Source organism: Rhinolophus sinicus, linkage group LG01 (assembly GCF_036562045.2).
Source record: "Rhinolophus sinicus isolate RSC01 linkage group LG01, ASM3656204v1, whole genome shotgun sequence".
Classification (NCBI taxonomy): domain Eukaryota; kingdom Metazoa; phylum Chordata; class Mammalia; order Chiroptera; family Rhinolophidae; genus Rhinolophus; species Rhinolophus sinicus.
In genome coordinates this window covers 168,055,321-168,076,122 of record NC_133751.1, presented here as the reverse complement: position 1 = coordinate 168,076,122, position 20,802 = coordinate 168,055,321, and the positions used below count along the sequence as shown (strand labels likewise).

The window sequence follows — 20,802 nt, the reverse complement described above, 5'->3', positions numbered from 1 at the left end:
CAAGAACAAGGCCAATGCTTCCTCCAAAATTATGGCATCCAACATGAAATGTTTTTTGGATGAATACTTTTTCGGGGACTTAAATTCATCAACAATTTTGACCACTTTTTCCATAATTTTGACCGCTTCCAGAACTAATTCTGAACTTGATACTTCTTCCTCTACTTGAGGTTTAAATTCAGAATTGGAAAGTTCCTTCACCATTAAAAAACCTATTATATCAGAGAGGACATTGCTCTTACCGATTAAATCTTTGAATATACAAGTATGTGAGCCAGAGTGCTTTAAAACACCGCTGTAAACAGAATTAACTACTTTATCAATACTTTCATTATCAGCTAAAGATATAGCAGACAATTTCTTGGCTGGCGGTATCAGTTTAATTTTACTTCTGGAGATAAATTCTTGTATTGAATTTAGTATTTTTGAGGTTATTTTTTGCATTTCAGTTTCTAGAGAATTGGTACTTTCTTTATCCACTTTTGGAAACATAGGTAAAAGCTTTGATAAAAATTTCACAGCAGTTTCTTCTATTATGTTATAAGGCAGTAGATGAGCACGTGACGGTTGAGGCTGGGGAGCACTGATAGTTTGGATAACATCTTTAAGAATATTTTCAACAACACTGTCAACTTCTGCACACTGATGTGGAGTTAGCTCTCCAGAAAAATAGTTCTGTAACTGATTGCCAGCCACCTCTCGGAGAACTAAGTCCACTATGGTTTTTGAAACGATTACACATCCGCTGGCTACACAATTTTGTATAACCTCTTGTGTTCCAAACTGTGAAAAGAGATTATTGTAAATAGAATGAGCCACTAATTGAATAATTTCATCATCATTGGGATGTAAGCATTCCACATACTGAATAATCAAATCTTTATCTTTGGCGATCTCTGTTGTGACTGTACTTAATAACTTCATTTGAAGGAAATCCAGCTCTGTGAGCCACTTACCTTCAGCTGTTTCTGCTTTGTTTTTGGATACTGTTGAGAAAATTTTGGATAAAAGAGCAGAAATCACATTCTCTAAAAACTCATGAGGCAGCATAATAGTATATGGTGATGATGTTTGACATTCTTTGCTGGCTGTTTGAACCACCTTTTGGACCTTTATAACAACATCCTTAGATTCCAGAGGCAAACATGCTGAAGCTGGAACCTCATCAGAAAATAGCAAATTAAGCTGATGTTGAAAAATTTCATTTATCACTGCACTAGTTAGTCTTCTTGCTAAATTTTCCCCATTACTCTTGATGTTCTTACAAATGGAGTCTTGAGATCTATGTTCCTTCAAAATATTGCATAGAGAGGCGTGAACAACTTTGTTAACCAATGTTTTATCGATTGCTGGTATTTTATCTAAGAAAGATATCTTATTTAGAGAGGGTTTTTTAGTCACTTTATGCATATGTGACATTTTATCCACAGTTATTTTCTTAATGCTAGGTGATGCTTCATCTGTAGTTGATTCTTTATGCCTGGGAGGTACGTTAGGAATTGATGACTCTTTATCTACAGGTGGAAAAAACTGATTTTCCTTATCTGGCCTAAATACCTTAATTTGAGCCTTTGAAAACTCCTTTAACAGTGAATCAGTAAGTTTCATAGCTGTGTCATAGAGTTCAGCTTGATTTTCGTCATCACTTACATTTTGGTATCTATCATCTGTTTGTGTTTCTGGTGAGGTAGAAAAGATTAATTTGTTAACCATTTCAGTGATAACATCTTCTAAAAATTTAGCAGGAAAAATTCCAGGTTTACTTTTTGGTGGGTACTGAGGACGGTCCGGTTTACTAGATTCATTTTTAATCCCCTTAACTTTCACTTTCTCTGTCTCTTGTTTTTCCTCTCTTTCTCTCTGTTTCTCTCTTTTATTCTCTCGCTCTCTCTCTCTTTCTTTTTCTGTCTCTTTTTCTTCTTTCTTCTCTTTGGCAGGGAGATTTTTGTTAATTGAGAGGGATGGATACTTTGCTGTAACAGACTTTGCAAAATCCTTACCAACCTCTTGAATTACATGAAATGCCGTATCACTTGAGGGACTTGGGAGATTTGAATAAGCTGATGATTCTTGAGCATAACCTAAGATATTGTCATAAATATTTTCAGTGATATTTTGAACATGTTCATAATCTGGGTATTGTTCATTTATATCTACTAGAGGTGGAGGTTCTTTTCTCTCTTCAATGTTTGGCTTTTGGGTTACTCTTTTCTCAGTTTTATCTGTTGTGGTCCCTGTATTTCTCACTTTAGATGTCAAAGAAGATAATTGAATGGGATTGTCTTCTTTTTCAAATGAATTTTCTCTTGTTTTGTCAATCTTCTTCTCATTGTTTATTTCAAAGTCTGGTCCCGGTATTTCTTCTTCATCTTCTGTATCATCAGTAGCTACTGGAATTTGTGTGTGTATCTCATTACCTTGCCTCTCTCCTTCTTCTGAAATAAATTTGCTTTTCTTCTCAATTTCATTATTTTTAAGTGTTACCCTCAAATCTGGCTTCTGAGTGTCTTTACTTTTCACACTAGTAGTTGGAGAAGTAACTTTTGATACATTCTCATTATTGATTTGAATTGTATTTCCCATTTTATTTTCATTCTCTTTCTTTTTATTTGCCATACGTGCAGCTGACCCTGATAACAGGTTAACTATGTTGTATTTCATACTTCCAGTTATAGAAGTAACTTCTGGATCTTGGACTTCGCCCTTTTTAATTGATGTCTCCTCAGTTTGGAAACTTTTCTTTCTGTTCATTTTACCTCTATCTATTTCCAAAGTGCCCAACAAATTTTTCCAGTCAAAGGTTAGAGAAGTGTGTTTATATGATTGTTCTGGTAAAGTAAGTTGGTTTCCTTTTAAGCATCTGTTTATCTCTGTAGAGGTTTCCTGTGGTAGGTGTTGAATCCTTTGGGTGATATTATCTGGATTTAGAAATGAAAAGAATGTGGAAGACCAGTCTCCTGAAAAAAGTGGTTGAATCTTGAAAGCAGAGATTGCCTTCTGGGCTAAAGCAGCAATCATTTCTATTACAATGTTACTTTTATCATCCTTCTGAATTTCATTAGATTTGTACTTTGCTAAAAACTGATCGTACACAAAATTGGATATCTTATCAACTGACTCTTTACCAACTGCTGGAAGAGAAAACATTCCTTCAGCATTTGGTAAAACTCTAATTTCATTTTTCCTAAATTCTCTTATCAGAGAGTTTGCAAATTTTATAGCCAAGTCCACAACATCTGTCTCTGGAATTTTTTTCTTAGAATCTTCAGTAATACTTGGAAGAGAATAAAATTTGTGAACGAGGTCAACAATTACATCTTCCAAAAATGTAGCTGAATATAGAGAAGTCTGCGTCTTTTCTTTACCAGGTTTAGTAAGTATAGAGACATGGTCATAATCCTTGGAAGAGGATTCTTCACCATGTAAAAATGGCTGCAGATGATGGTCCATGATTTCCTTCATAATGAAACCAGCTATGTTACTAAGTAATGAGCCTACTTTTTTGCCTGCATCTTTTTGTATGTCAGCTTGAAATTCAGATTTTTTCAAAATATTATTACATACAGAGTCAACCAATTTCTCAATCATTTCTAATTGCATACTTTCTGCATTCTCCTCTGCTGTGGCAAGGCGGATTTCATGTTCAGAAATTTCTTTGATAATTTCATCAGTCAGTTTTGAAACTGTATTCATAAACTCATAGTCTGGTAAAGCCTCTTCCTCTTTAAGTTCACTTTCAGTGTCAGCTGAACGGAAGATATGCACTAGAAGCTTGTAAATCATATCTTCTAAAAGAGAACGAGGCAGCACAGTAATACATGATGGCAAGGTGTGACTATCTTTCATGATGACATTGAGCACATTTCTGATGATTTTATCAGCTTGAGGGCACGAATAGGAAGAAGACACTAATTCTCCTGAAACTAGTGATTGCACCTCATAATCATATATTTCTTCTAATAGCAAATGATATATTTTCCTTCCAAAACAAACAGTGTCACTTTGTATAGCCCTATATACTTGAATCAGAGACTCATATTCATCTAATATTTTTTCATAAATTAGGTTGACCATTTTTTGAACCATTTCTTTATACCCTTCTGAAAAACACACATCATCATCAACGTAATCTGCAACGAAAATCTCTGATGTGGTGAACTCCAGAACAATTGATTTTACTAATGCTGTAACAATGCCAGTAATTTTGGCTTTTACTGTATCTGGATTTTCAGCAGCTAAGACATTATGTGAGAATGCATAAAGGAGTTTACATAAAAGCTCAGCAATTACTTCCTCTAAAAAGACAGCCGAGTTTACAATGAAAGACAACTCTCTTTGTTTAGGAGTTTTTGCTTTCTGTTTATAATTTTGATCAACTGCAGCTGAAAGGGAAGTTTTATCTCCAGATAAAAATGACTGAAGATGGTGGTTAAATATTTCTTTTATTATAAAACTTGCTATTTTTGAAACAGGTATGCTACTTATATCTTTTTTATCTTTTGTAAGAGACTGGTATAGATTTGAATATGAAAGGTCAGCATAAATGGAATAAACCATAGACTGGATATCTTTTTCTGAAATCATACTTTGTTTTTCATTGCCATGTTTAATAATACATATTGCGTGTTTTGAAATTATTGACATGATTTCATTTATCAGTTTTATGACTGTATTGCTTAAGTCTGATTGAGAACTGTCTGGGCATTCTGCACTGGAGGCCAGTGGATTCATCTGAGATATAAGCTGAGTGATGATTTTTTCCATATGAGTATGTGATAACTTAGTAGTATACATTGTGGACACCTGTCTTTGGGATCTTGATTTAGTAATGTCACATTGAACTCTCTCTGTTAAAACATTAGTGTTTAGTTTGGAGTGTGACTTAAAAGGAAGCTTTCCTATAAGACTTGGATGAATTTGGAAATCAACAGTTTCAGCCAAGATGATTTTAGTTATTCTTGCAGCCAATGTCTTTAAATCATTTAGAAAATCATTGTTGGGCATAATTTCCATTTCATATTCTTGCAAAAATTTGCTGTACACCATGTCAATAATGTTTTTCACTACATCTCTCTCCACTGGAGGCAAACACAATTGTTCCTCAGCATTCTCTAAAATAGTAACTTGGGCTTTTGAGAATTCCTCTGCTATCAAATGTATGAGATTTTCAGCTTTATCAAACAGTTCATCTTCTGAATCTCTTACTGATTTTGTTTGTACAATGCCTAACACCCTGTGGAATACTTTACTTAATACCCCAGAGACCACATCTTCCAAAAAAGTTGAAGAATAAACACTGGCATAAAACCACTGCCTTCTCTCATTGTCAAGAGATGTGGATGAAGAAGGCAATGACTTTCCATCCACAAATGGCTGAAGATGTTGTTGACAGATATGTTTAATGATAAAACCTGCGATTCTCTCAATAAGAACATCATTACTGCTTGTGATATTTTGCTCAACTGATTCTTGAGACTCAGAGTTTTGTAAAATATTTGTGAATACTGAGTCAACGAGATGCTGAACATCATCCTCTGAATAAACAAACTTGGTTTCTTCTTCATCTTTTGAAAATCGAATTTCATGTTGACAAATTTTCATCCTAATATCAGTGATTATATCTGAAGCAATTTCATTGAAATTCACTCTTGATCTGTCTTTTGGAATTTCTCTCTTTGGAACAAAGTTAGATGCAGAAGAAAAGATTCTAGATAATAATACTCTGATCATGTCTTCTAAAAATGTGTATGGCAGCAAGGTGTTATAAGGAGATAAACTCTGACTTGGCTTGGTAGATTTACTGATGTTATTAATAACATCTTGAACAATATTCTCAGCTGTGGAAATAGAATAAGATGTCCCATCTCCAGAAAACAGTGGATGAAGAAGGTAATCTGAAATAGCAGCTACAATTAAATTGGTAATTTTTTCTACAAAAATTTCACTGTCTTCAGACTCTTTATCAAGCTCAGGGTCCAGCCCATGCTGTTTGAAAACATTTCTACAAACTGAGGTGACGAGTTCATCCACAAGGTCTGTATCAACAGAAGGGTAAGATTGCTCTTTGTCATCACATAGAATGTGAATTTTAGCTTTGTCAAAGTAGTTATTTATTGAGTTTACTATTTTTTGTGTCATGTTTTCCAGCTCAATTTCAGTGTTGTGCTTTGAACTGAAAATCTTTGATAAAAGTCTGGCAACAATTTCCCTTACAAATGTATCAGGGTAAATACCTAAGGGTAATGGTGTATGGTGTCTGTGTGCCTCTGTGACTTCACTGGGAACCTGGTGAACCATGTTCGATATTGCATCCAATGGAGTATTGGGGTGAGGCAAACCTTCTTCACACAAAAATGGTTGAAGGTGATTTTCAATAATCTCTTGGATAATAAAACTGGCTATTCGGTCAACCATAATTGGTTTTTGGCTGACTATACTTTTCTGTATTGAAACAGGAGATTCAGAAGTTTGTACAATATTACTATACACAGAATCCACCATCCTCTGGAGGTTTTCTTCTGTATGTAGATGCTGATTATCATATATAGTGAAACAAATTTTATGTCTTGAAATGGCGGATATAACCTTATTTACTATACAGGTAGACATTTCATTAAAATCTGAACTCATAAAATATTTTTTTCCCAAAGAGCAAGCCTTACTGGGTGGAGAAATGAGTTGAGATAAAAGTCTTCTGATGATATCTTCTAAAAATGAGTGTGATAACATGGTGCTATAGCCTGTTGAAGACCTGGGTTTGGAAGTAAATTCTCTCAGGTTATTTTGAAGTTTCTGCAATATAATTGCAGCTTCGAGAGGGTAATATGAATTAGGTGTGAGCTTTGCCCTGAAGCAAGATGGGAGTTGGTAGTCTAAAATCTCTAACAATATGCCATTAGTTATTTGTTGTGTTACTGAGGTAGTGTCAAGTGCCAGATTACCACCACAGAACACTTTTAATTTATAGTTCTGAAAAACATCATAAAAAATGGAGTCAACAATCCTACTAACAGTTTCTTTATGGACTGGTGGAAAACACAGCCTTTCTTCAGCATTCCGTAGAACAGTGACTTCTGCGTTATTAAACTCATTCACTACATTGTTGACAAGTAATGTATTCATCTCATTAAGCTGGGCCTCAATAATGTTTTCATTTTTGGCCCACAGTGAAGTAGAGAGATTAAAAAACAGTTCTGAAATGATTTCCTCCAAAAATGTAGCTGAATAAACACCTGTATTAATAGCTCCCATATATAGCTTATTATGGATGGCTATTGTATCCATATCCTTTGTTCTCTGTCTTTCAAGTGTTGACACAGAAGAGCAATTTACTGAACACTTCTTGCCAAATGGTGCTTGTATTTTGGAGCTGACCACACTGGGATTTTTCAGGGATCCTGTCAAGTTATTGCTGTCATAACTCATGTATCCTAAAAAGCCTTTACCTTGTCTTAATTCTGCTAATTCTGGCCTTTTTGATTTTAAGAAACTAGACTGCATTTCTCTTGTCCTATATTTTAACTGAGTGTTTGCAAAAGGTGGACTCTGGGAGAGTTGCATACTGTGACATAGTTTGTCCATCAATGATTTAACTAGGCTGTGGGAAATAATAGTAAGCATAGAGTCTGATGACAATAAATCTTGATCCATTTCTGCCAGATTTTCCACAAGGTCTGACACACAATCTCCTTGCAATTGTTCACAGTCCATCGCTCCCTTACAATAATTAAATTCTTTATCTTTCACACTTTGAAACATTTTTAAAAGATGATGTTCTTCTGCTGCTATTTCATCAGAAAGAGGGCCGTTATCAAGAAAGACAGTGTTTGTGAATTTTTCCAAAAGTGTTCTAGTAAGTTTCTCACACACGATATTGAGAAGAAAAACTGATTTTGGGGTGAGCCCTAGGTTATTTCCAAGTACGCGATTACTTCGCTGGTCATTTGAGAATGAGAAAAATGTTCTTGCTTTTTTGTCAGAATCCATAGCCTCACGTGGGTGTTCATCTGGTAAAAACAAATCTAAAACAATATTAAAAACTTTATTGACTACTTCTTTGTATTCACAAGTTTGTAGGCTACCAACTGGATTGTCTAATTTATATGCCAGGTAATGTAATTTATTTTTTTGAATGAGATGATCAATTTGGTGAGTAGATGATTCCAAATCTTGGCAACCTGTCTGTCTTTCCATGGTGTTTGTTTTGTTGCAAATAGGCACACTATTGCTTCTAAGCATGGGAAATGGTGTATTTTTTCTATTGCTTTCAAGGTGATGAGTTATTCCTATTTCTTGTGACAGTACATGAATCACTCCTATTAAGAGATCCTGAAAGATATTATCAAAATCAGCAGCAGCTACTCCTGGGCAGTAAATGTACTTTGTCTTTAAAGACAACATTTGCTGTGTAATATCAGGTTCTATAATGTTACCATTAAAAAGGATCTCAGTAATGGTCTCAGAAATTCTTAAAGCAAGTTCTCCAATAGCAATTGACCTGTTCTTAAACACTTGAGAATCAATTGAAATTATCTTGTTAAATGCTGCATTTTGGCTTTCCCTTGCTTTATCCTTTCCTCTGCCATCATTGGTGCTATCAGAAATGCTTGTAATTAAATGGCAAATGACCGACTCAGTGAGATGGTCACAAAATTGATAAAGCGAGGAATCATTGTATATGCTTCTTAGAGGCTGTTTTGATTTGTATTTTTTCTTTGACACTGTAGAAACAATAGATGCCTTCTCCTCACTGGGAACTTAAAAAAAGAAAACATTACCATTTTTAGCATGCATTAAGGGAAATATGGAAAATTCAATATACTGGTCACTATTTACATATGAATTTCACCTTTGGAACACCTCACTCGTCAGGAAAGAAATTGGGTTTTCTTCTGACATTCATTTCCCATCTGTGGAATCTTAATTTTAGCCAGAAAGTTGAGAAAATAACCCTGAAGAATTCAATCTCTAAGTCAAGTGCTGATAATCTGTCTTGCTTAGATGGTTAGCAAGAAGCTGGAAATCCGGGGCATAAAAATGATTTCCAAGTTTAGTGTTACATTCTAGCATGCCTGTAGTGATCTATAGAGACATATAATTATTTAAAAAATATATTTGTAGTCAAAACATTTAAAGTTATACTGTGTATTACTTTTAGGAAGCTAAGGAGTTGTGAACTTGACTGAAATAAAAGTGAGCTAACACCACAAAGGTTAGGGATAGATGACAATGTCAGTAATACTTTAACCCCTGGATTGCAGTCAGTCACAAAGTTTGTCCCAAACCAGCCATATGGAATTAGGCACTCTTTGTGGATGTGGGAGGCTTTTAGCTGAGCTTTGACTGCTCAAAAGTATTTGGCCATATTGCGATGAAGGAAGTGAAGTAAGAATATTTCATGTGAAAGAATGAGCACAAGTGAAATCACTGCAAGGCTCTGGACATGTCTAAGAATAGAGAATTGATTTGATAGAAGAGCTAAATACCAATGGGATGGAATTATGGTGCTTCTCTTGTCTTTTCTTTATTAATTCTTTAAGTTAAATTATGCTATCCTTGGAGAGAGTCTGTTTATGAGCTTGCGATTGCAGGTACACAACTATCCATCTTGAAAAAAAATACCAGTTTTAAGAATGGGACATGACCTCCTCCTGCAGGTTTTAGGACTGGTAATATGTGGTCTCCTATTTGGATATTGGGCAAGTGATACATCTGGACTGGTAATGTAGCAACTAATTGCTAGTAACTGGAATTATTGATCCAGTTCAGGGCTATTATAATATCACTATGTTCAATTTTATGACATTGCCAATAATTAACAGGCTTGGACATACAAAAATGGCTATTACATATGGTTCAACTTAACATATATAGATGAGCCTTCTTAGAAAGAGAGTGAAAATAACTTTGTAAGAATATGTTTGGAGCATTATACCTAAAAGGAATTTAAGAATACTGCAATGTAAATAAAACGAGATGCTTAATACCACTGTTCTTATAAACTGTGACTAACAGTGGCAAAGACTTCCACTGTAAACCTCGAAAAGGTGAATCACTGACTTCAATCAATTAACTGTGTATTTGGTATGATTATAAAGAAGTCATGCGTAAGAACTTAAAAAAACTCTTTGGAATTCATACCTCATGCTTAACCCAAATCCCCTGCTTTGATGTACCCTCATTTTCTCACACCTGTAGATATAGGAAACTGAGCAAGAGATACTTTCAGAGTCAAACCAGGTGAATGTATAACGCTTTTTTTTTTTTTTTTAGTATCCTGGTTTATCAAGAAGTACTAAGTACCCCACCTCCAAGTCTATTTTCAGAAAAACAGTAAATATAGTTTCTTGGTTAGGTGACCTTTAAGCATATCAGACTGTTTTCTCTAAATTATGCCAAATTGTAAAGTAAGTTATCTTTTGCTTACCTCTAGTTTTGAAATTCTTCAAATGTATGATCACACATGTAGTTACATGTCTTGCTACCAAATTAATTTCATTTGGACCCAGTTCATAATCAGCAAAAGCAATGACTTCAAGTTCCTTCAGAGCCTTTATCTTTGGGTACCCCTTACTTTCCCATTTTTGCAATAAAGAACAATCTCCCATGCTGGCTTCAGGTTTTTCTTCCTCTTCAGGTATACAGCTGATTCTTTTATCACACATTCCCAGCAAACTTCTCTCTTCATTCTCTTGTCCTGCAGGGTTTTGCCTTGATATGAAAAATGGTTTCATTGTTTCCATGCTTTCATTTCTGTGTGGTTGACTTGGGAAACCATAGCTTGACAACACAGTATTGACAATATTTTCTGCAGCTAAACATATTTTGAGTGGAGAAACAGTTGTCTGAGTTAGGTCTGGCTCAACAACTGGTTTTAGGGTCTCATAATGAAACACACTTGGATTTTCACCTTTTCCCATTTCTATGAATGACAAAACTTGCTTTAATTCTTCTTCTGTGGATTCATTTGCTCTCTTAATCAGCTTTTGTAAGACACTGTCTGCAGGAAGGGAGCTATGTCCTTTTATGGCTTGATCAAAGGGGCTGAAATTAGATTCCGTTGGGCTGTAGTCTTTCACTTTGCTTCTAGGACATAGTGGTGTATTTTCTGAATCAGGTCTTTCCATTGGCTCTGTGCTTTTAATTATGTCTCTGGCATATGAGGATACATTTGATGAAGCCCTATATCTTTTTTTCATGTCTTCTTTGGAATAAAACACCAAACCAGGTACACTGATTTGTGGAGGATTATTTCCCAAACTAACTTCCTTTAACTTTGACATTGGCATTTTCATATCCGTTGCTAATTCAACCTGATTAACAATGTAGATATTTTCCACTCCTTGGAATGAACTGTCCATTGGAAGGTTTTTGATCAGAGACTCATTGAAATAAGTACACTGGTCTAATAGTTTGCCAATGACCTCACTGGCTACAATGTTCTCGTTCAATATGCTAATTGAAGATGGTTCTATTTGGCTTATTTCTTTGTCTACCTTGCTCTTAATTATACCAAGCATGTCACTGACGATATTAACAGCATATGTATGTAATTCTGAATGGAATGAATGAACTCGTAGAATAGCATTCTGTGTATTTTCCTTGGAAATAATAGTACTTGACTTGGATTCATCAGAAAACATTTTCAGTGGTTGTAATTTTGGCAACATCGTTTTGCTTAATAGTCTCTGCTGGACAGAAAAAAGGTTTTCTATAGGCATTTTCACTATTTCAGAAAACTCATATTTAGAGATATGTTTAAACTGCACGTCTACAAATGACTCGAATATTTTAAAAATTCTTTCGACAATTTCTTGAACAATTTGCTTGCTGGAGCCCAAAGACATATGGTCTTTTATCTTCATGTTATAGATTGGCACACTGCTGAGGATATCCTTGGTTGGAAAACTGTATTTACTTTTAGTAGCAATGTGTTGTTTCCTCCTTGCTAGAGTTTCTTTACTATCTGGGGTAGGCATCTGGGACAAAAAGCAGAGCTGTAATTTTTCAAACACCATTTCAATAATTTCCTTTCCAAACATATTAATTTGTGCTTTGGTATCTTCACTTCTAGTAGAAGTTCCTTTAAAATTATTATGGAACCTGTTTTCACAGTCCTCAAGATGTGGCGAATTTAAAAATGAAAGAGAATATCCTAATTCTTTTGCTTCTATTGAAATTTTGGTCAAAACATTTTCAGCTATCATCCATAGCTCACATTTTTCACTTTCCATGTCATTTGTTTCTGCTTGCCATTTGTCAAATATTTTTTTAAATATACCATCTTTCGGAAAAATCTGTTCTAGCTGTGAAGAAACATTTTCCAAGTAAAAGCATCCTTGTGTTTTGGCAAGAGAACCTGTACCTATATTCCCCTGTGACAGTTTGTGACCATCCAGATGTGAGAATTTGATCTGATAAGCCAAATTGTGATTACTTATAGCATATAATCCTTGCAAAACTGTAGTAACTATTTTATTTGCTGCCATGATTTCATCGGATGGTAAAGCTTTCACCTTCTCCATTGCTCTAGTTTGCTTCACCTTTTCAAATTCTTTCACAATTGTTTCCAGGATATTACTTATTACATCCTTCGCATACATTTTTAATTCTGAAGTGGGCAATTTTGTTTCCAGTAAGACTTGTGCATCTCCTGTTGACAGGATGTGTGGCAGCTCAGTGGCAGTCTTGGACCGGCTGTCCTTTGGAGTCTTTTCTACAGGATTTAACTTGGTCTTGCTTTTGGCCTTAGCACCACTACGTCCTAGATGTGGTTTTCTTCTAAATTTAGGCAAAGAAGTAACTTTTGATCTTGCTTTTAAACTTGTTTTAAAACCTGGCTGAGGGCTGCCTTTAGGGCTCTCTTTAAAACTGTGTAGCCTTAGAGATTGCAACTCGTCAGCACGACCTTCAGCGGAAGGGGTCTCTTCTAGATGAAATGAGGCAAAATTTGTGATCTTACTGAGAACCAGTTCGACTAAATCCTTTGCTACTTGCAGAGATGAATACTGCAGAACATTGTTTTCCAATAGAGAGACACTTTTTTTGTCTGCATAAGGATAAACCTGTGGTATCACATATCTAGAGGATGTACTTCGTTGTCCTGCTTGTTTAGTTTCCCCGGCTGAAAGAAACGATGGTTTCTTGGGTAAGGTATCATTGTCGTCAGATGCTTCTTCTTTTTTATTGCTTTCATATAAGCATGCCACAACTACAGAGTACATTTTCCCCAAAACACTTTCAACTATGTCATTTGCCACACTGTTAATATGTGATTGAAGAAAGTTTCTTTGTGCCATGTCTGATGTTTTAATTTTAGAGTTATATACAAAGTAGGGGATTTCATTAAATGGAGGCAAATGGCCTGTGATCTCCATTATTCTTTGATATACTTTACTTAAAATTTCTTCCACTGCACTGAGTAGTGCAGTTTTTCCTTTTTGTTTTGATTCTCCATTTCTCATAAATATGTCTTCCAAAACAATTCTCTGGCTTTCCTTTTCCGGTGTTGTTTCGTTTTGTTCTAATGGATTCTTGGAAAACAGAGAGACTTTGGTGTTTTCCTCCTGCTCTATTTGCCCCGGCAATATTTCATTTGATACAGTTAATTGTGAAAATGAGTTAGGAATGTCTTCTGAGTAAAAACTAATTTCTTTTACAGATTTTTTATCACATAAAATCTTTAAGAGACTGTTGACAGTTTCACTCACAATGATGTTTTCTTGGAATAAAATATTGTTTTGATACGGATACACCTTTTGGATTTCTAGGTCTAAGTCATTTTTAATAAGCTTCAAAACGGCACTGGCAATGATGTCAGCATATTCCTTGAGACTAGTTTGTGATAGATGAATTGTGGATCCAAGTTTTTCTCTGTAACTGGCAAAAGTGTAACCTGGAGGCTCTTGGCTGAGAATATTTTCAGTTGATATTTTCAGAACCCTCACATTTGATTGCATTTGATTTGATTCATGAAAGATGCTATCATCTTGTTTATGATTTTCCAGTTCTGGGCAAACAAACAACTTTTCTTTAGGCTGGAAAGCTAAAGTAATTAACGAATCTATTCTTTCTGTGGCAAAAGATTCTAACCGATTAAAAATAGTTTTAGTAATGAAGTTAGCATTTTCCTCCAATGGGTCAGGAGCAGATTTCTTGGTGTATTCTTTCTCTACTACAGTTATCTGACTATCATCAGCATAAGCTGATTTCAGATTTTTTGAAGATGAAAAACACTCTGTATTTCTTTCACTTTTTGACTCCGTGAGAGGAGGCTGTTGACACACTGCTTGTGAAAACATATCACAAAAGGTAAGGGGCAATCTTGCAGAAGTAGGGTCCTCTGTATTTATGCCAAGCATGACAGCAGAACTGAGATTATGAAGAACGATGTCCACTATATCATTGGATATCAAAATGGCATCTGATTTAGGAACTGAAAGTTTTGGAATAATCTTATTTGCACCTTCAATGTACATTTCAGAATTTGCTCCAGACTGTTTATCAGCTATGCTGCATTTCAGAGCGGGTGTGGAAAATGAGAGATTATTTTGATACAATGTTTTTTCATAAATATCACATAAGATCCCTTCAATGGTATCTTGTATTTGAAACTGAAGTACTTTTCGATATTCAGTCTTACCAAACATCTTTTCAATACCTTCTTGCCGATCTGAATTCGTCTCTTTGTCACAGTTGTTTCTGTCACATTTGCCTTTAGACGATACAATATCTAATACTGTGGTAACAATTTGACTTGCAATACCTTCAGAAACCACAATGTTATGAGTTACGAAAGGACTTTCCCTTTCTTTATCTAACTCATGTTTGATTGTTTGTAGAATTTTTCTGGCCACTTCTGTTGCATATGTATTTAATTTATTTAAAGAGAGTTGGCATGAGTTGGTCTTTTCTGATGTAATATGATCCACTGAGTAGCAAGAAAATCGATCATCGGAACATGAATCTTCAGCTGATAATGTTTTGCTTAATGTATTTTTATCCTGCTGAACAAGTAAAGCCATTGGAACTGTGAAGTTGATTTGGGGACAAAAAAGGGATTTTACTTTGTGAGCAGTAAAAGTTTCTAGATTTGTTAATATTGCCTGTACAATATCTTCAACTACATTTATGTTGGCCTGTTTGTCAACATTGAATCTGGACTGAATAGCACATGGATTCTTGTCCAGCGCAGTAACAGAGGACTTTTCTTCATAGGTGTGTTCATGAAAAGGAACATTGGTTGAAAAGGTGATGGTTTTATACCTGGTTTTACTTGCATTTCTCTCTGTCATGGCAGCTGAATAAAGTTTATGAAATACAATTCTAACAACATCATCTGACACTATGGTTACATCTGCTTCAGACACTAAAGGGCCCATCGTCTTATCTAAAAATTGAGATGTTTGAGCGATTGGCTCATCAACATTGTGAAGAATGTTATTTAAAGGAGAGTCGGAGAGAGAAAGCACATTTAATTGCTTGACCAAAGCACCTTGAAAAATTTCATTCAAAATATTTCTTATGATGGGAATGATCGGAGACTTCTGTGGTTCTTTGAGTTTCACTTCAATTTTGTTTAAGGTTCTTTCTAGAACCCATTGTTGAAGAGAATCTGATTTAGTTTCTTCTCTTAGTGATGTTCTCTCTCTGGTGAATTCGTTCTCTGTATGTTCAGCATCTTCTAGAAATGAATCTGATTCAGCTCCTCCAGGAAGGAAATTTCCATAGGTTGGCCTATATCGATAATTTTCAATGCCTCTTTCTTCATGTTCAGTTTCATTAAACATACCTTGGGATACTGCTTCTAAAATTAAATTGACTATATTCTTAAGCATTTGATTCTCACGTGGTGGAGTTTTTATGCTTGTCTTCAAATCTGAGTTCATATTTAATTCAGTTTGAATAGCTTTTAAAATACTACTTGATACCTTCTTTGCATGCTTGTATAAAGTAGACTGCAATAGTTCTTCATGTGTGTCTGTGAAAACATTGGTACTTTCACATTTTAAGTCCATCTTACTGCTATTTTTATTTCCATCACTAATAGAATCCAGAGTTTCTAAATTTCCGTTGGCAAATCCCTCCAGTTTGGCAAAAACCATATTAAGAATATCTGAAGCCACAGATTTCAGTTTATTTGACTGTATTTCTTTTGTCCTCCCTGTTTTGGAAGACACAGGAGCAATAGTTTTTACCTTATTTTTACTCCCTTCTTCATTACTCTTCTGAACCATCATCCTGGAAACTATGCTGTAGATTATGTCTGTGCATTTGGCAATTTCCTCAATAATCGAAGCAAATGATAAGCTGTCAATATCAGGAGCTTCTGAGACAACTTTAATTCCAGAACTTGTGAAACTGGTATCCATGTCAATATTACATAATTTTGCAAGGATATATTCCAAAATTGTTTTGGAAACGAGCTGAATATTAGACTGCAATTCAGTAGCCCTTTGCTGATTCTCGTTCTTCGTCTTTCTGTTTAGCATACTACAAGATGGCTGACAGTCAGGATGAGCTCCTATGAGCTTAAGAAGCATGTCATACAGTGTTTCCCCAATCCTATCTACTATTTGCAATCTCATCTTCTCTGTGAGATCTTTTCCATTAGAGACACTATGGAGAGCACATGGAGTAGCCAAATATTGGTGAAAAGATTTTTTATCCTGCCTACTTGGCAAAATGTTTTGTTTTTCACCATTGTCAGAGCCATATGAAGCTGAAGGCATTGACTTATCTGAAGGGAGTGAAATACTGCTTTGATCTGGATGCCCACTTGATAGTATTTCACAAATACAAGTTAATAATGGAGATGCCATAATGTCATCATCAAGACTTGAGACAAGAGATTCTAATTTATCAGTGTCAGCAAAAAATCCTTCAGGAGATTTGGTGTGGTCTGTTTCCCGAAAGTTGCGGTTTTTCTTATCAAGTTCCAATTCATCCTGGATAGCACGCAAAACAATGTTTACCACTTTAATTGTGTATGTACTAAGCTGAGATTGTAGGGAAGATTGCTCTGCAAGTGGAGATTTGGAGCCTATTTGCAATTTTGGATAAATGAGTAACTTCAGCCTTTTAAAAACTGTGTTAATGATCTTATCAGTAAGATCACCTATAGGTTTAAGTTCACTTTCTTCAGATTTTAACAGGGATGGTTTGGTAGGAGGTAAGTCAAGCGAAGATAAATATTTCATTTTCTTTTCACTGTCAAACCATATATTTAGTGACTTTTTATTTGATGCTTCCTTGGCCATGTGGGGTATATCAGAAGTATCTAGAGAAGTTTGATGAACTGATGAAGAACTGTGGCTTTTGGTGGTACTGGGCATGCAGCTGGATGCCTTATGGAGTATATTTAGCACAGCATCTGTTATTTCTTGGGCCACAGTATGAATTTCTGACTCAGAGAACATCTGTTCCATCCATTCTTGATGTGAGAGTCCTTGCGGTTTTTCTGAAACAAGAGCTGAAGCTTCTTTCCCAGTTTTACTGCCTAAGTGACCTGGAGGAACCGAAGATATGCCCTTGAACATTTCTGTTAAAATACTTTTAATTATGTTTTGTGAAGCCTTTTGCATTTTATGCTTTTGATCTTGGTTGAAAATCAAAATGTCTTCTTTCAGACATGGCTTTTCCTTTAAAATTTCTTGATTATTAAAACATGGTAACTCAGTCTTTAATCCCGCATCATAAAACGCAACTTTGCTTCTTGGAGAGGCAGGCTTTGTGGATGGTCTGCTATTTCTTTTGTATTCAAAACAAGTCTTTCCTTTTGTAAACCAATCCTCAGGATTCTGTTTTAGTGATTTTGCTTTTTCTTCTTTAAAAGATGAATCAAGCACATTTTCCACAATTTTGTCTATTTCTTCATTATCATCTTCAGAATACAGGACCATGCCAGGAACATTGACAGGTGGAAATGGTTTTCTAGACCTAGGACCGCTGGGTAACCTTGTGCCAGTTATTCTGTACTTTCCTTCAGGGTCAGAAACATTACTCAGTCTAGAGCGTCTACGTTTTTTACCATCTGCTTTTAATGGCTTCTGGTCCAGCTGAGTGAAGATATCATTGAGTAGCTGAAGGAGTACTACCGTTTCTTCAGAGGCAATCAGCCTCTCACTATTAAGTTCAGTGTGTATGTACCCTAGTATAGCACTGATTGCTTCCTCTACATAGCCAACCAGAGAGGACTGCGAACAGATATTTGATATTAAGTTTTGTATTTCTTCTTTAAGAGTTAAATTGGCTTCATCAGTTTCAAGACTACATTTCTTTTTGTCAGCTTTTTTAAGGAACGTACGTGTTTGGTTTGTCATATGTTGCTGATAGGAAAGTTTAGTTGGATCTCCGAGAGGAGGAAGGTCATCTTGCTTACAAGGTACAAGAGTCATAAACTTTTGTAAAATGGCATGCACCATATCCTCTGCAATATCACACATGAGTTTCATAGGCAGTGAAGGTAGTGAAGCTTCTAAAGGTTTTCCATTTGATGGAGTGAGATATTCTCCACTGGGTGTTAAGCTTGGTTTTATGTCGACTGACAAATCTTCTTGTAAAAACATCTCAAAACATTTTTTTTCAGCTGCAGACTGGAGCTTCTCAAGCATATTTTCCACAATCTCTGAAGCAACCGAGGAGATATCAGTATTGGAGAGCAAACCTGTTTTATCAGGCTCGGTTTGATCAACAAACACTTCAGCAGTAACAGAAGAGATAGATGGAATGGCCTGTGTTAAGTCAGACATTATTTCTTTAAAAATTCTTTCTAAAATTAATTCAGTTTCTGCTTTTAAGTGACATTTAAAATTAACAAAAATATTCTTTAAATTCTTTATTTCACTCATGGCTTTTGCTTTTTGATCAGAAAATTCTACACTCTGTAAGCCATCTGTTTCAGTGGTAGCATCCTTAGATTTTTTTGTGCCTGTTTCAAATGATGCTAAAAGGTAGCTATCAGATTTACAACTTCTTTGCTTAGGGTATGCATATATCATGCTGGTTTCATTCTTTTTGAGTCCAGATGTTATAGATTGTTCTTTTATGTGGTATGTTTTTCCAACTGCTCTTCCCACATGTGCAGAAGGTGGTTTTAAAGGTGAGGTTGGTCGCCTCACTGATCTGTCAACTGCAAACGCACAGGGCTCTCTCTGAAATGTTTGAGTTGTTGCAGATGCATAGCTTCTATATGTAAACTCTTCACTGCGTGTGCTACAGAAACTTGAACTATCTGAAGAGAGGACAGACTCATCAGACACTGTGTATGCATTATTTTGCAACCTTTCTTCATACTTTGTGATGGCTGGATATAATGTACTGGTCACTGTAGCCACAACCCAGGTCATTATATTCTGAATTATACTATTCAGTTCTTCAGGCGTTACCTAGGAAGGAGGCAAACAGGAATGAAAAAAATCCTATCAGAACTCACTCTATTCTGGGACAGAGGGTAACATTTATTTATTTATTTTTATATCAAATGATGCAAGGCTGGATACCATCATGGTTATGAAGAGAACATAGTAAAGAATCTATTTTGAATTTCAGATTAACTTCAAGTTGGTTTATTTTTTTAATACAATAAAATAATTTTATATAAGTTCCCATTTGATTCACATTCCCTTAGAAGTTTTTTTTTCCTACCTCTCCGCTCCCCCCCACCCAACATTTATTGCTGAGCTGCATGAGAAATTATTTTAAAAATACAACAGATAATTTCTATCAGAATATTTCTCAAAACAGATGTGGTGAAAATATTTGGGTGCTTTGAGAGGCATGTGTCTAGCTAAGATGTAAGGATGGAAGATAAGCCATCTCTGTTCCCCATTCCCTGGCACAGCTAATTGTTAAGAATTATTTGATAGGCACTAAAATAATTAATGCGCTACAGAGATTGAATGGCTTTGTATCCAACAAAAGAGTATCTGTACAAACTGTCTTACAGAGGCTGAGAAAAGATGATGCAGTGAAGGAACCATTTAGTTTAGAAAGAAAATAAGGGCTAAGCTAGAACTGGGTCTTAAAGAGTCAGGAGCTGAGCAAGGGTGGGGAAGTTGGAAAATTCCTCATTTTGAGCTGGAAATAAATTTGGATGACCATTTCCTTAGTGGTCAATGATATTGTCACAGATTAAACTGGAATAAGAGTGGACACTGAATGCATCTGTAGAATTCTATATACCTCTCCTTACTTACTGAAAATCTGTTTGGGGCTCACAGAAATCCTTATACCTATAATAAACTAGTAGTCTGTTTTTCAATTGGTACACTTGAGACATAAAGGCTGTAGACAATAACCGGTAGCAAAGCCTGCAAGGCTGGTATGTAGGTAGCAGGGTAAGCAATAGGATTCTTGTAATGGGCTGTTCACATCCCAAACATTGTCTTATGTTTGTATGGCATTATTCATGTTTTGGGCCAACATTCAAAAAAAATTAACACTTATGTAGCATACTGTCTCCTGACACATTTGAGAGTGTTTGGGGGCACCCCAGGAAAAGTCATTTTATTGTGCTCTAATCGCCAAATCTCCTAAAGATACTGTCTCACTTATTGCACAATTATACAACATATTACGTATGTATAATACTTGTCTTATATAATCAGATGCTAAATCAAATATTTTAAGAATAACACCTAAGTTTTAACAGAGACGACACTTGTTCTAATCTACTATAACGCATATAAACTGAGACATTCAATATATATTATTTTTCATATAATCATATAATAAACAACAGATCTACATTGTTATTCTCTGGATAGGTGCACAAGAAACTGTTTCCAATCTTGATATGTGAAA

The 20,802-nt window shown here is 35.4% G+C and overlaps 1 protein-coding gene across 2 annotated transcripts in view; it reads right to left on the bottom strand.

The window, feature by feature from the left end:
- The window catches only part of FSIP2 (fibrous sheath interacting protein 2), a 105,029-nt gene that overhangs the window by 47,861 nt on the left and 36,366 nt on the right, over positions 1–20,802 (bottom strand). The window contains exons 16-17 of one of the 2 annotated variants that reach the window (XM_074316197.1): positions 10,427–19,385; positions 1,162–8,756 (exon numbers count right to left, since the gene is read on the bottom strand). In XM_074316197.1, coding sequence (XP_074172298.1) covers positions 1,162–8,756; positions 10,427–19,385 — 16,554 coding nt within the window. Of the gene's footprint in view, positions 1–1,161; positions 8,757–10,426; positions 19,386–20,802 lie in introns of those variants that run through there. The other variant, XR_012490587.1, reaches the window with a different exon arrangement.